Genomic DNA, 16,529 nt, shown 5'->3' on the forward strand with positions numbered 1-16,529 from the left:
CACTTTAAAATTCTTCCAGTGCAAATCATCCTAACCACAGATGCATCCATCTTGGGCTGCAGAGCTAATCTAGGGGGGGGGGGGGGGGGGGAGTCGGTCTGCTTCCATAGTATACGATGTGTTCATGAAAAGCCTCATCAGATAAATTTCCTAGAGCTAAAGGCAGTAGGATACTCTAAGGACTTTCAGAGATTGGTTGCTCAACAAAACTGTCATCCAAATGGACCAAGTGGCAGTGTTCTATATTAATGAGCAGAGAGGTATGGGATTCAAATGTGGGCCTGAGCCATTTCTCAAGAAATGATTTCAAAGTCAGATATCTGGAAGACAAGGAGAATGTTCTACTGGATAGACTGAGTAAAGTCCTGGAACTCCATGAATGGTTCCTGGACAGAGGTATAGCAAACCAGATATTCTGTGAGTGGGGAACCCTGTGATGGATCTGTTTGTATCCCCTTTGAACATAAAAGTCCAGAATTTCTGCTGTAGAAGAGGGACAGAAGGCAAGCTAGCCACAGATGCCTCTCTCTTGATTGTGGTCAGTATCTTCTGTATTGATATCCTCCAATTCCTCTAGTGGCAAAAATGTTGCCAAAATTCAGAACTTGACTGAGGAGCTATCATCCTTATAGCTCCTAAGTGGCTGAGAGAGATTTGGATTCCACTCCTATGGGATATGTCAAGAATATAGTCAGGTTGGGGAATTGCCCAACTCTCATCACTCAAAATTGGGGGCTGTTGTGTTATCCAAACATCAGGTCCCTGGCCCTCACAGTCTGGCTGTTGAGAGGGTAACCTTGCAACCCCTGAATCTGTCGAAGAACGTAACTCATATATTCAGGCTTTCAGGAAGGATTCCACCATAAAATCCTATGGTTTGAAATGGAGATTTGCCTTTTGGTATAAGGGAAAGGTCCTAGACCTTTTCTTCTGTTCCATACAAACCATTGCTTTATCTTCTGCATCTTTCCAAGTCAGGTCTTAAGATCAACTCAGTAAGGGTTCATCTTAGTGCAAATGGCACCTATCGCCACCATGTAAAAGGTACACTCATCTCTGTATAGCCTTTAGTTTGATTCATGTGGGGCTTGCTTTGGTTGAAGCCTCCCAAAAACATCCTGCTGTATCATGGGACCTTATAATGGGACTGATCCAGCTGATGAAAGCTCCCTTTTGAGCCTCTAGACTCCTGTGATCTGGAGTACCTAACCTGGAAGGTCATACCTTTGTGGCAGTCACTTTGGCACGCAGAGTTGGTGAACCTAGTGACTTATCCACCTTATTCTAAATGTTTTCACAACAGAGTGGTTCAGCACATGCATCCTATGTTTTTGCCTAAGGTAATGTCTGACTCCCACCTTAACCAGTCAATCATCCTTCCATTATTTTTTCCTAGGGCACGTATCTACAGAGGTGAACAAGCACTGCATAATTTGAATTGTAAGAGAGCTTTGGTCTTCTACGTAGGGCAGACTGAAACCCTCAGAAAATCCACCCAGCCTTTTTTTTCCTTTGACCCTTAACAGATCTGTAATTGCTGTTACCCAGCACACTGTTTCTAGCTGCTAGCAGATTGCATCTCCTCTGTTATGCCCAGGCAGGCCTAAATGTGGTTAGACATATTAAACCTCATAGCATCAAAACCATGGTATCATCAGTAGCCCACCTAAGATTGGACTTCATGGAGGAAATCTGCAAGACTCTGACATGGTGTTCTTTCCACACCCTTATGTTAGGTTGCCAACTGTACTGATTTTTTCTGGACTGTATAGATTTTTGGGGTACTGTACAGAAAAAAAGAGGGAGGGCTAAAATGTTTGGAAATGTCCTGATTTTAGCCCTCCAGCTGCAGATTAGCATCCAGGCCGCCCCTGCAATTATACAGTATAGTGTGCGCTTTGGTGACTATTCTACATTCAATATGTGTTGGCTACACTCTGTGTTTCTTCCAAAGAATTCAGTTCTCGATTTAATCACAGGCCTAAAAATTTCACTAAACAGTAATTTGGCCCCTGGGCTGGTAAAAGCAAATCTTTTCTGAAATAAAGTTCTAGAACTAGTGGTCATAATATGAGGCTCCAGTAGGGTAGACTCAGGAGTAACATCATAAAATATTTCCTCAGGGAAAGGGTGGTGGATACATGGAACAACCTTCCAGTGAAGGTGATAGAGGCAAAAACAATAACAACTCAAGACTGCAACGGACAAGTACAAAGAATCATTAATTGTAATGACAAGAGTGGAAAGCCATGGTAGCAAGAAGTAACCTGGGCAGACTAGATGGGTCCTTATTTGCTATCACAAACACCATTAGCGCTGATATTAAAGCATCTCCAAGTGCTCGGAAATTTGACAGTTGAAAACTGGCCACCCTACATTTATGCTGCTTTATTGTTTGAACATGAACTACTGATGCAAGAGTAGGTTTGGCCAGTCTGTCCTGCAGAAGGAGTCTCTTTGAGGTGTTGAACCCAACTCCATCCTCAGCTAGGGCCCACTTGTTTTCTTTCCAGGTTGCCCCGTATAAAAGAACGGAAATATATTAAAATGGCCTGTTACCATCAAAAATATTTTTCCTGTTGGCACTGTTCAGCTGTTCATGGTTTTTAGTTTCTCTTTGTTTTGTTCCGGGGTAGTGTGTTGCTAGGGATTCCCCATGTGTGAGGACTTCCATCCTGCTTGTCCTTGGAGAAAGCAAAGTTGCTTTCCTATAGCAAGTGTTCTCAGAGGACAGCAGGATGGTAGTCCTCACAAAACCTGGCTGCCTCCCCTTGGAGTTGGAGATCCAAGTTTCTGAGGAAGCCCCATATACTATACATGTGTGGATATATAGTAGGCTGCACATGCCCAGTGGAGCATGTTTAAAGCTTCTAGAAGCTTTGAAGTCACAGTCGCCTACTGGGCTTCATCTGATAAGGTCACCTATGTGTCAAGACTGACATCCTGCTGTCCTCAGAGAACACCTGTTATAGGCAGCCAACTCTGCTTTATGCTTTGTCTGAGTTTACTGCTGCTGTTCAGATTATTTTTATTTGATTTATATTCCGCCTTTCAGACACTTCAAAGTATATTATATTCAGGTATTGTATGTATTTCCCTGTCCCCAGAAGGCTCGCAATCTAAGTTTGTACCTGAGGCGCTAGAGGGTGAAGTGACTTGCCCAAGGTCACAAGGAGCGGCAGCAGAATTTCAACCACTAGGCTATTCCATTACTCCATCGTAAAATGTACCATTCTGCATTCTGCTCACATTCCCTATAAACTGGTTGAAAAGTAGGGCTGTGTGTGTGTGTGTGTAGCAATGTCATGACAGCCTTTCCTTAAGTATTGTGATTGCATATGTACGGGAGCTAAAAGTACCCCCCGTGCTACTCTGCCTGAAACCCGCTGATGTCCTGTTGTACTTAATGGCCCAAGCCTTGCAAAGTACTGAAACTACTAGTGCATTGTAGAATGAGACAAAAATAGGGATCTTTGACCTTATTTTTCCCTTCAAGACTCATTAAAAAGGAGTCTCATAATGCCGAAAGCACTTTTTACAGTCCTACACTGTACACACTAACCAGAAGAGGGAGCTCTAAATTAAAATATATATTTATCTAATATTCTCGGTTGTCCAATGTATTTAGGTAAGTTATTCTTTCCTTCTCAGGACCATTAATACAGTTCATGTCACTGACAGATCATATAAAGAAACAAATTGATACTATGAGACAGGGGAACCGACTTCTATAATAAGTACTGTCTAACTGCTAACAATACAGTAACTAATGCCTGGTAATACATGAACTCATGAGCCTTTATACTACATGTTGACATAATTTGATAAACAACCTATATTAAATCTGGTGGTGGCAGTGCTTTGTCATTTAAATTTTATCTTTTTCACCCTGTTGGTTATCTGTTTCCTTTGCTTTCATCAGTAATGATGCAAAAAAACCTCTTCTGCTACAGCTACCTTCACATTTAATATTTATTATACTTTCACATTGAACAGAAGGATTTAAAAAAGCATCACCCAGCTAGGATTCTGTTACAGCAGCCCTCTCAAAGTGCCACACCTGGAGAGGACAATTTAACAGGCACACATCAGTGGTGTATATTGGCTCTTTGTACATTTTAGCTTGCTTTATAGTGAATCAAGTCATGAGATGAAAAGAATTATAGCTAAAATGGTTCAGACATTTCCAAGACAACATGGAAATTTTAAGGTAGTTCTGGTTTCAAAACTTTCATACTTAGGCACTTTGGGTTTTTCAGTCCAACTTTGATTAATATGAAAAACAGTGAACATTTTAAGCTATAGAGGCAGGGCTCTCTTACGGGGGGAGATGTCTGGGGTGGTCTTTAAGTGGGTTCATTATGTCGCCAGGTGCTAGACTCTGGTTTAGTACAGAGCTCAGGACTGTTTGCCCCCAGACGTCCACCACTGCAAAGATGGCATTCAAAGCCTGAGTGGTAGGGGAAGAACCGGCATTACAGGTGCTGATCATATCGGACATGCTGTCTAGGCATGACTTTGAGATTATGCAGAGAGGCAGCGTTTGGTAAGCGCTGCTTAGCAGAGATACTAAGTTTATTAGAAATGAGCACACAAATTGTAACTCGAAAGTAATGCACAAAAAAGCATTGCCTTCTGTAAATAAATTCAGGGAGCAGGGAAGCCAGGATTCAAATCCCACTGTTGCTCGATCTCCCTCCATAACCTTAGGTACAACCTTAGGATAAAATTTTCAAAGGGGTTTTCTGTTTAAAAATAGCATATGCTCACATAAATAGCACATACTTGCAGATATGCTATTTTATAAATGTCGAGGGTACGCACATATTTTCCATTTTATATGTATATTTCACCAGTGGAAAAACAGGCAGGCTAGGGGTGTAGTAGGATGGGATTCAGAAGTATGTGCGGTAGTTGCTGTTTTGTAAGAGAGAGATGCATATACATTACAAAACTTATTAATACACTTTTAATGTTTAATGATTTTTGTATACCGGCATTCATGTCAATACATATCACATCGGTTTACATCATAAATCAAATGTTGGTTACTACATTTGCATATAAAAGGGAAATAACATGTAAAACAAATTCATTTAAAATATAAAATCTTCCACATATCTATCTCACAAAAAGCTAAAATAAAATAAAACCCATCCTAAAAATATACAAAGTATACCGCTAAAAGTTATAATAAAAGAAATAAATACAGCAGAGTCAATCCTTGTTGTTAAAAGCTTGGTTAAAAAGCCAGGTTTTGACTTCTTTTTTTAAAAACTGATATCCGTTTCCATCCTCAGCTGCGGTGGTAATGTGTTCCATAAGATGGGCCCGGCAATGGATAAAGCTCTCTCTCGTACAGTGTTCTTATGAGCAGATTTTATTGTCGGAATTGGTAGTAGCCCGGTGTTTGCAGATCTGGTTACTCGTGCTGGTACATGAAAATGTAGTGCTGCATTTAACCAGACAACTTTCTCGTTGTAAAGGGATTTATGCATTAATGCAAGTGCTTTGTATTGTGATCTGTATCCCATAGGGAGCCAATGAAGCTCTTTCAATACAGGGGTGATGTGATCATATTTCTTTGTGTTAGTCAATACCCTAGCGGCTGAATTCTGCAAAAGCTGTAGCGGTCGTATAGTGCTAGCAGGAAGGCCCAGTAGAAGAGTGTTACAGTAGTCTAATTTAGTAAAAATCAATGCTTGTAAAATTGTCCTAAAATCGTTGAGGTATAAAAGATGTTTTACTCTCTTTAAGATATTCAACTTAAAGTATCCATCTCTAACTGTATTATTTATCCATTTTTTGAGGCTTACTTCACAATCTAGTGTTATTCCCAAATCTTGAACATCCAAAGTGATAGGATAAACTTTTGCAGCTTCCAATATTTCAAGTTCCTTCAATGGACTTAATTTTGGGCAGATGTATAAAATTTCCGTTTTTTTATCATTGAGTGCTAAGTTCATTTCAGATGAAACTTTTTTACACCTACTAATTGACGGGCGCAAGTGAAATCGGACTTATTGGCTACAGTTTTTAGGATGGGAGGTCTAGGGCTCAGAGTGGAGTGCTAGAGGATCTAGGTAAACTGGAGATGGCCTTGGTGAACTGGGGAGGTATCAGCAAACTGGTGATTTTCAAATAAGTTTGCAAGTATTTTCAAAATGGTATACATGAATATTTTAGAAAATATCTGCTTCCTCATGTAACTCGGGGTTATTGCACGTACATATATTTTTTTGCACACCTAGAATATATGCACATATGTTTATATAATAGGTAGAGAAAGTATATCTTTTATTGCATTAGAAATATTTGCATGTACTGAAAAATACACACACACTTTTGAAGCAGAACTACATGGTATTTTATAAACTATGTAGCCCTGACGCACAGTTTATAAAATACTAGCATTACTGTCCACATGCCCACTTAATCACGCAAATGCTGTACTGTGAATAGGTTTGGAAGTTAGGCTCCCTGATTGTAAGACCCCTAGGGACAGGGAAATACCTACTGCACATGAAGGTAACTTGTCTTGAGCTACCAATTAAAAAGGCGTGAGTTAAATATAAATAAATTATTAGGCCAACAGTTAGGGTTTGCTGCATAAAATTAGGGACTTTAAATGTGATGGGTTTATATATTGTATAAAAAAAAATCCAACAGAGAAATGTGTACTCCACCAGTTTTATTCCTTCCATACAGATACAGGATTTCTCCCCTCAAGGCCAATTTATGAAGCTGTGTTGTGCTTTGCAAATGTTTTACTGTGCAAAAAAATGCCAAATGCATGCAATTTGTTTGCAAAGTTTTGTATCCTCTCTTTGTTGTTCTTCATATGTAATTTTACTTTTGCGACATGCTATGCAAAATAGGTAGTGAGTTGCATGATTACACAAAGCAGTTTGGTTCCCCAGTTTACATGCTTAAATTTATATTAAAAAATGTGCAAAAATGCATTTTTTTTTGTTAAACTTAATTACATCTCAGAGAGGTGTAGTTATGTTTTTGCGTGATATTCTGCATGGAATTTGCCACAAAAAAATTAAATGATCCAGTATTGGAAGAAAAAATTTGCATTCCTGCAAACCCACTCACGGGTTAGTACATTGGCCCCTTTGCAATTATTTTTTACCTTTGAACTTCTAGTTCAATAGGAACTAGGGTTGGGATCTGGCACCATGACCCTTCCTTTGCAACAATCTGGGATTATTTTCCCCCTGTTTTATGTCCCTTCCTAATTTACATTTAATCTAATACTTGCAGTGATGATGCTGGGCAAGGGGCCATGCACCAAGGCTCCTTCAGGAACCCTGCCATCATGGGCCATGAATCCAGCCATTAGATGTCACCCTATAAGCAATGGTGATGACACCCCCTAGGCTGTGAATGCTGCCTCTGTAGCATCCCCAACTCCAGCCAACCTAGGGGATTGGAAGACTTAACCCAGAAATTCAGCTGTGGACCTTCTGCTTGGCAGTGTGCAGTACTTGCTACCTGAGCCATAGAGTTTGCACTCTTAGTCTTAAATCTTTATCTGATTTGTGGTGTTTAATACTGAGTAATGACATAATATGAATTCAGACTCACAGTGGACTTGTATCAATATATTGACAAATGCTCTTTTGTCTCAGTCATAGTATTCATTTTTGTGTTTTTTTCCTTAACAGGCAATTCACAAGTGATATTTTCACAAGTGCATCAAGTTTCTTCCTCCTATAAGATGTGTTCAACTAATCCAACAAACTGGGTCACTTTTGATGAAGAGCCACATTTTCAATCACCTAAGAAATCTCAAATTTTTCCAGTTGAAGCTTGTATTTCCAAACCCAATGGACTTAAGCTTACTCTTTCCAATGCCCATGAACCTTCGAGTGTGTCTTCATCTACAGGCAATACTCCACTTTCTTCTCCTATAGTTGACCTGTACCTAAGTCCCGGGCCTCCCAGCAACTCTCCTCTTTCTACACCCATCAAAGACTATCCAGGAGGCCTCTTCACTCCCAAATCAGGCATTCACATCCTTTATCCTATTCCTGAGACATCTTCAACTGTCATCCCTCTTGCCTCACCTGGCACAGACCTTTCATCGGGTTCTTCAATATCTGAAAACACAAATGAAGCAAGTTCTTCTAAACACAAAAGCTGTAGTAATTCTGGACATCATTCCGAGTCAGATTTTCAGCATGACTTTGCTTTCACAAGTCCATTTTGGAATGAAGGGTGTGCATCCAGCAAGACATTGTCTGACATGCACTTCACAGACGGCAAAGAAGGAAAAGAGAAACAGTATATTAAAGCCAACAGTCCCAAGGAGCGAGAAACATGCATTAACCAGAAAATCCTGAATCCATGTTCTTTCAATTATGTATGTGAAAAGCTTGAACATTTGGCAACTGATAATCTGGATACTGCAGGAGATGTGTCTACACAGTGCATGCATTCAGGAGATAATACTCCATCATTTGTCCCACACAGTCTCTTCCGAAGCCAAAAGAAAGATGGGTGGCCTTTCATGTTGAGAATTCCTGAGAAAAAAAATATGATGTCGTCTCGACAATGGGGTCCTATCTACCTTAAAATCATAACTGGAGGAATCTTACAAATGTACTATGAGAGAGGCATTGAAAAACCATTCCGCGAATTCCAGCTTCACCCATACTGTAAACTTTCTGAACCAAAACTAGAAAACTTTAGTGTTTCAGGGAAGATCCATACTGTAAAGATTGAGCATGTGTCTTATGCAGAGAAAAGGAAATACCACCCCAAAGTGGACGTAGTCCATGAAGCAGAAATTGAACAGATGTTAAAGTTGGGAACCTCAGATTACAATGATTTCACTGACTTTCTCATAACAGTTGAAGAAGAACTGTTGATGCTTCCTGTTATCTCTAAACCGAAGAAACATTATGAGGAACAAGAAATGGTACTAGAAATAGTGGACAACTTCTGGGGCAAAATAACTAAAGAAGGAAAATTAGTAGAAAATTCAGTAATCACCCAAGTGTTTTGTTTGTGTTTTGTGAACAATAACACTGAATGCTTTTTGACTTTAAATGACCTTGAACTCCAAAAACAAGAGGACGGCTATCTTGAAAAAGAGACAAGCACAACGTGGATTGAAATTCTTGATTATTATTTTCATAAATGCGTTAAAGTTCATGAGTTTGAGAAAACAAGGATTATTAAGTTTACTCCTCTTGATGCCTGTAGGTTGGAATTGATGCGTTTCAAGGCTCTACACAATGGAGACCTTCCCTTTTCTGTTAAAACTGCTGTAGTTGTCCAGGGAGCATATGTAGAGTTGCAAGCATTCTTAAATATGTCTCCCAGCACTTTAAATTCTATGAAGTACTGTGAAAATATTACCATACATTTTCCAGTTCCTGCACAGTGGATTAAAGCACTCTGGACAGTGAATCTTCATAGGCAAAAGTCCTTAAAAGCTAAAATGAACAGAAGAGCATGCCTTGGTTCTGTGTATGAAACAGATTCTGAACCAATAATACAAGTTACAGTTGGAACAGCAAAATATGAGAATGCATACAGAGCCATTGTGTGGAAGACAGACCGACTTCCTGATAAAAATTCAAGTAAATATTTCACAGAATAATAGAAATTCTTTTTCCCTTTTGAAGGATTCCATATATGTTGTAGCCCAGTGGTTTTCAACCCAGTCCTTGGGACATATCCTGGCAGTCTGGTTTTCAGAATCTCCACAAAGAATATGCATGAGATAGATTTGCATACAATGGATGTAGTCTATGCAGATTTGTCTTGTACATATTCACTGATGTAGCCCATGTTTTAAATAATATATGGAGTTGATTGAGGCCTGATCTTTGAATATAAAGGACCTTTCCCATCTCTACAAAGATGAGCTCTTAGCTCATTGTATTTTCAGCTGGGGGGAGGGGAGGGAATGGGAAGAGGGTATGACAAACATCATTCAGGGAGCATCTGAGAGTGAGTCTAACAGATCTCCCTTAGAAATGTTCAGACTACACCTGCTTTCTCATAGTCCATTCCAAGAAGTGCATTTATCACATGTCTACCCAACATGATGATGATATATATTCCCTCCAGCAGGTTGGATCTTATAATGAATATTAAGGTATAGACCGTGCACAGTTAACACTAAACTAGTGTTTCCCAACCCTCTCCAAGAGGCACACCTAGCTAGTTGGGTTTTCAAGATTTCCACAATGAATATGCGTGATAGATTTGCATACTCTGGTTCTCCAATGTATGTAAATCTATCTCGTGTATATTCATTATGGATATCCTGAAAACCCGACTAGTTACGTGTGCCTCCGGGAAAGCTTTGGGAAACACTATTCTAGACTCTCTCAGAATTAGCAGTTGGCCTCTTTTTATGTCACTTGATTATAACCTTTTCTAAATAAGTAATGAACATATTAGAAATGTCTCATTATATAATTTCTAGATCATCAATCTAGGATGTAATCTTGTTTATTCTCAGAACATGTAAAGATATCTATAAGAATGGTAGTAAAGCGTCAGCTCTGTAACTCAGGAATGGATCTCTTGTCCTGGTTAGTTGAGCCTGGGTACCACGAGAAGGTGGTGCAGTCATGCCCAGGGAGTATAGCTGCCATTATAGTGGAAGCCTTACTAGTAGTACTATGGGTACATTACAAAGTAGCAACATTTTTTAGCTCTGTGGTTGGCAAAGGGTTCAGGGCTGCATGGGTGTGACTGTCTACGGCATGACAAAGGTGGCAGAAACTACTGAGGGTAGTAGAAGGTACCCCCCACCCCAACAAAAAAAAAGAATGGTACTAATTTTGCTGGTTGTGTACCAATGTTACTAATGTTTTTTAGGGACACACACTTGCATCCTTTAGCCAGAGTTCTGATAGATGTGTCAGTTATGAAATGTTAGGTATGTTAACCAGTCCACAGGCCTTGTGCTTTTTTCTTGTAGTATGAACACTATATTCGCTAAGTAACAAAAACTGTGATTAGATATCTGCAGTAAGATGGGGAGGCTCAGGTTCAGGAATGAGTTTAGAGAGGTAGACCCTTGGAGGGTGATGAGTTTCTGTGTATGGGAATAAGGGATTAGAGATGGGAGGGAGGAGAATGGAATAGCTACAGCATTGACCTGATTGCAGCATTTGTTGGCCTGGTCATAGAGTTACAAAAATGATTCCACCTGCTGTCTCCAGAATCTGTTCTTCAATATCAAAAATTACTCCAGTTAGTCTAGCGGTTTGTTTTTTTGTTTTTTTTTTATAAGCTGTGTAGGATTAAACTAAAATGGTTCATCTTAAGAGGCAAAACCCCTCTTAACTAATTTTAAATCACCTTCTTTCCATACCTCAAAAATATGCAATCCAATCAAAGTTCAGAAATATTGCAGCTATCTGTTATTCATTCATTAGGACCTCTTTTCTGCCAAATTTCTGACCTCAATATATGACCTCTAGAAATATTCAACCCATGGCTGTTAGAAAGGTATTTGAGCCGGCTCGGAGGATTGTTAGTTATGTCCTGTAGAGATTTGCCTCTGTCCATAACGTTTTGCACACCTCTTGATTTTTGAAGCATAGAAACCTAGATTTCTTTATTTGTTTTGACATTTTAACAGTTGCATGCTTGTTTAGGAAGAACAATCTTTGGGGCAAGCATGAGGGCTACAGCTTCAAATAATTCAAAAGCAGAGAGTTTGAACTTGTTAGGTTGTTTTCACTTTTCTTGGGATGGCAAAAAAAAACACTACCATGAGTTGAGATGATGCCTAGCTTGGAGGCTAAATTCAACCTAAGTCTGCCATCGCCATCTTGAGGCTCTTAAAGGAAAGACAGATGCTGGTAAGCAAATGATATGGTATTGACCCCATGGCTCTCTCTGAATTCTTGATTGGTTGGACTCCTGCTTCAACCTTTTTCTCAGAGTAGAGATAAGGACATGGGTTGAATACCAAGCTGTTGTAAACCCTAGTCTTGAATTGCCTTTGACCTTGTGTTGGTTGCAGTTTCTGAGTTTCTGTTGGTTGCAATATATTTTGCACTTCAAGCATCAAAGGAATGAAATAATTAAAATCTGGTTTGAAAAGTATTTTCTATAAACAATATTCATCAATAGAGTAATTGCTAACACTATGCAGATTTGAATAATATTCTTGTAGTGCAATAGCCATCTGCAGTTTTTAGCCAACTATAGCCATCTGTTCATGAGCTATGAGTTCAGTATTTAATGCCTTTATTACTAAATTTCTTCAGGCTACACTGTCTTGGCTTGTTTGCAGAGTTCACGCTTCCTATGAGTGAAAATTGCATATTTTTCTACTTCATGGATTCCTAACATTGAATTTTAATTGCAGCTTTACTTGCCTCTGAAATGAATAGAGTCTGTAGACGTTTGGTTTGTACTGAAGATACAACAAATTATAATGGGATCTGCTTCTTCTGTGTATGCTATTACTGAATGAAGAGCAATGAGTAGTAGTCATGTGGCTGTTCCACTGCACCTCTTTTAGTGGGAAAAAAAGTTATCAAAATTGATTTTTTTTTTGCCTGCTCTTTTGTGCTTTGAGCTTAGTCTGAACTGATCTTTACTGGAGCTAATGCACCGTTGGGAGCCTTCAACTGTTCCCACCCAGGTTCACCCCCCATTACCCATCTAGCATAGTCATTGCAGCAACTGCCCTTAGGTAGCAAAAGCAGGACTGGCATAATCCAATTAGGCAGCCATTTAGGATGACGAGTCTCCACTCCATGGCCTACAAAAGCCACCCCTGCTGCTTCTCTCTGCATTAGGGTCCAAGTTATACATCAGTGGCTGTTTATGCATGAACATGGAGATTAAGAGACATTGTATGCTTACAGTCCCTGTGGCCCTGCCTCCTCCCCCTCCTGGGCATGCTTTTGTGTTTGGAAAGGAAATATGAAAAGTAGTGTTTGAAGAAGGCAGCAAATTTTGAAGCTGATTAGGGTGTTAAACAACCTTTTACTGGTCTTGATCATAGACCATGGATTGCAGTTCCCTCTAAAACTGTGTGTGTTTGTTCATTAGTATCTGAGGATCTGAAGCCAAGCTTAGGTATTGAGCCCATGTATCCTGTTGGGGAAAACGCCGACGCCATCGGGAGAGTTCCTGCAGGTAACACGCAGCAGCACATATGTGCATATCCCGTCGGCTTTTAAAATCCGCTCTGTGTGTGTCGGCCCAACATATTCGCACATCCCATAATTGATGTGTGCAATGGGCTTTTAAAATCCACCTTTTAATGGGGAGCATACCTTCAGTACTTGATAACTATTTAAGCAGCTTTTACTGCAATTCCTCTCGATTACATGTTTGAAGGTATAACACACGATGGTATGGAATTTGACTAGTTTATGCGTTGTGTGTAAGTTGTAATTTATGGTGATGTAATCAGTATGGACCAGCAGATCAAGTGAGTGGAGTAATTTGACTCTTGCAAGAGTAGCTGCTCTAAGGGGTTCAAGCTAGTTACAAGAGTGAAGCTTAAAAAAAGACATTTAATTGAAAACGGTTTTTATTATTTTATAATAACCATACAATAATAGAGAGTGGCGGTTTACTGAGCCCCTTTCTGATGACGAGTCATAATCCAACAGTATAATTCGCACCCCCCTGCCCCCCCCCCCCAGTCCCAACCCTTGGGAAAATGGGTCAAATCAGCGTCCTTGTGTGAGAAGGAATGTCCACCTTGAAAGACATATACAAGTCCTCAGGAAGACGTCGACAATACATCACTCATTAAGAATAGAGCTACGAGAACGTTGTGGTAGAGATTGCAGGTAGAAGTCCCAGATGTCCAGGAATCATTTCTTATGACGGGGAGAGCTGTGCATCCCAGCTGAGTCCAGAAGCATCATACGATGAAAGCTATTGCGCCAACTCCAATAAGAAGGGGGTAGGTCCTCCCTCCAATGCACCAGGATAACCTTCTTAACCACTAAACAAGCTTTGTGAATAAGCAAACGAGATCCCAAGCCCCGGATCCGTAGAGGAGAAATGCAACCAAAAAGCAGCCATAAGGGTGAGAAAGGGGATATGTACTTCCAGCAAAGTTTCAAGGTAATGAACCACCTGGGACCAGAGACTATGTATAGCAGGACACAGCCAAAAAGCATGGGACAACATGCCAGGAGAGCTACTGCATCGCACACACGCTGAGGACGAGGAAATTCGTAAGTGGAAGGCCCCTTGAGCCGAGACATAGCTTCGACACAAAAATTTACATTGCATTTCTCTGAAATAATTCACTGAGAGTTGGGATACTCATTTAAAACACATTTTAAGTATAGGCAGAGTGACCGTAAAAACCCCATCTCCATTCCAACGGTCAACCAAAGTAGCACAGGGATCCTGAACCATCAGTTGTTCAAGGAATTGATAATACTGCGATAGCGAAGGAGTCTTATCTTTCTCAAAAGAGAAAATTAGTGTCTAGGGACCTGAAATGAGAAGCCTGTCAGGCAGGAGGGGGGAGAGAGCCAACATAGTGTTGAAGCTGCAAATAGGGGAAAACTGCCTTAGCAGACAGGGCATAAATCTCTCTGACCTTCAGGTGTCAACACATGGCCCAGCAAGTGGATCCCCTTATCACCCCACCCCTGAAGCATAGCTGACTGGGATCCAGGAGAAAAATCTGGATTACCTCGAATGGGCAAAAAATAAGCACAGACACGATGTATTTGCAGCAATCGTGAGAGCCACAGCCAAGAGGTGTGAATCGGCCGAGTGAGAGCATTCTGCACCAGAAAAGTCGGAAGGGAAGTGGCTGGGGCTTGTAGAACAAATTTAAGGGAGAGAGGAGAGGCCAATTCTATGTCCGCGGAGAGACTGATAACCGTGGATGAGTCCAACAGCCAATCTCTTACTACTCTAAGATTGTTGGCCAAATTGTAAAGCGCCATGTCAGGAACACTAAGACACCCCCCCCCCCTTCCCCATCTCTCCCGCAACCAGGCCAAAGAGATCCGAGCCCTCCCTCCCCCCCCCCCCCCCCCCCGCCAGTAAAAATGTCTCTGGGCTTTATCAAGCTGCTGCAGCTCCACACTACACAACTGCAAGGGCAAATTCTGGAAAAGATACAGCCACTTAGGCAAGATGCTCATTTTAAACAGGTGAACTCTGCCCCCTAAAGATAATGGTAAGCGCGTCCAAGAGAGCAACTTGTCTTGGGTGCTTCACAGTAATGGGAACACATTTAATTTATACAGGTGCAAAAGCACACGGGGAATAGTGATCCCAAGATAACTAAACGAGGTATCTGCCCATGCAAGTGGGAAGTCGTCTCCCCACTCCTGCTGTAAGGTTTCTGGATAAGCAAGTGCCATAGACTTAAGCAAATTTAAACAGAAGCCAGAAAAGATCCCAAAGGCCCATATTTGTTGAAGTAGGGACCTACGGGGATCCGTGGGGAAGACTAAAATGTCGTCCGCAAATGCGGCATACTTAAATGTGGTAGATTGTAACCGTAAGCCCTTGACTTCCTTGGCCAATTGAATCGTTTGTAATAAGGGTTCAAGCTGTAGGACAAACAGGAGGGGGGAAAGTGGGTAGCCTTGTCTGGTGCCCCTGGTGACAGGAAAGGCGTCAGATTTGGACCCATTCGCTATGACAGTGGCCTCCGGAGCCTGATATAAGAGCCGAATCGCATTGAAAAACAATCCCTCAAATCCCATTTGATGCAACACACAGGAGAAACAGTTCTTTGTTTTAACCAAAAATATAACTTTATTCGTGTAACTTATGCTGGAAAGTTGTTTCTTCATCAACCAGAAAAATAATATTAGATGCCGTATTCATTAAAAGAATGCAAATGAACATTTTTCTTTACAATTTTTTTGTAATTAGGAATTTTCTAATTGCCCCATCCTTTTCCATAGAGTTCAGACTTTATTTGCAACTTACTTGTTTGGTTCCTGAAGTAATCGTCTTCTTTATTCTTCTGGCTCCACAGCTTTTGGGAGTCCACTGGCCTCTGGCCTGTATCTATCCTGTTTGATTGCATAGGTTTGCTGCCTCCTCCCGGGGTCCATGCAGGACTAATGCAACTTTACAAGCTTATAGCATAATGTTTACATTTCTATTAAGCTTTTAGTGCCAAGCTAATACAATCTAAATAACTTCACAGATTTTACACAGGTATACATATATAGAAATATAACAACTTCTACAAGTGAAACACAAACCATCTGTTGTGCTTCTTAGTAAATTTATTTAGCACTAACCTGAAAGGAAAGTTTCCACAATTTGAACACAAAATACTGCACAGCATACACAGGTTTTCTATCAATCAAGGGTAACGTAAGAGAGCTAATATGTAGCAGAGGAACCTCATTTGATGAAAGGCAAGACCTCTATAAACTTCTCTGCTTAGGATGGTCTGAGAAGCTTTCCCATGATGATCTGAATACAGGTGAGATGCATGTAAGAAGGGGCACTGCTTCTCTTTGGAATGAAACCATTCTGAATTCCATAACATCTTATATAAATTAATAATGTGTAACCCTTACACCCGG

At 40.5% G+C, this 16,529-nt stretch overlaps 1 protein-coding gene across 2 annotated transcripts in view; it reads left to right on the plus strand.

The window, feature by feature from the left end:
• LOC115086921 (stonin-1-like) overlaps positions 1–16,529 on the plus strand; it is a 76,034-nt gene that overhangs the window by 41,552 nt on the left and 17,953 nt on the right. The window contains exons 2-3 of one of the 2 annotated variants that reach the window (XM_029593393.1): positions 7,674–9,596; positions 13,045–13,131. In XM_029593393.1, the coding sequence (XP_029449253.1) occupies positions 7,674–9,596; positions 13,045–13,131 (2,010 nt within the window). The remainder of the gene's footprint in view (positions 1–7,673; positions 9,597–13,044; positions 13,132–16,529) is intronic. The other variant, XM_029593394.1, reaches the window with a different exon arrangement.

The sequence above is a fragment of the Rhinatrema bivittatum genome, chromosome 3, assembly GCF_901001135.1.
Source record: "Rhinatrema bivittatum chromosome 3, aRhiBiv1.1, whole genome shotgun sequence".
Lineage (NCBI taxonomy): Eukaryota > Metazoa > Chordata > Amphibia > Gymnophiona > Rhinatrematidae > Rhinatrema > Rhinatrema bivittatum.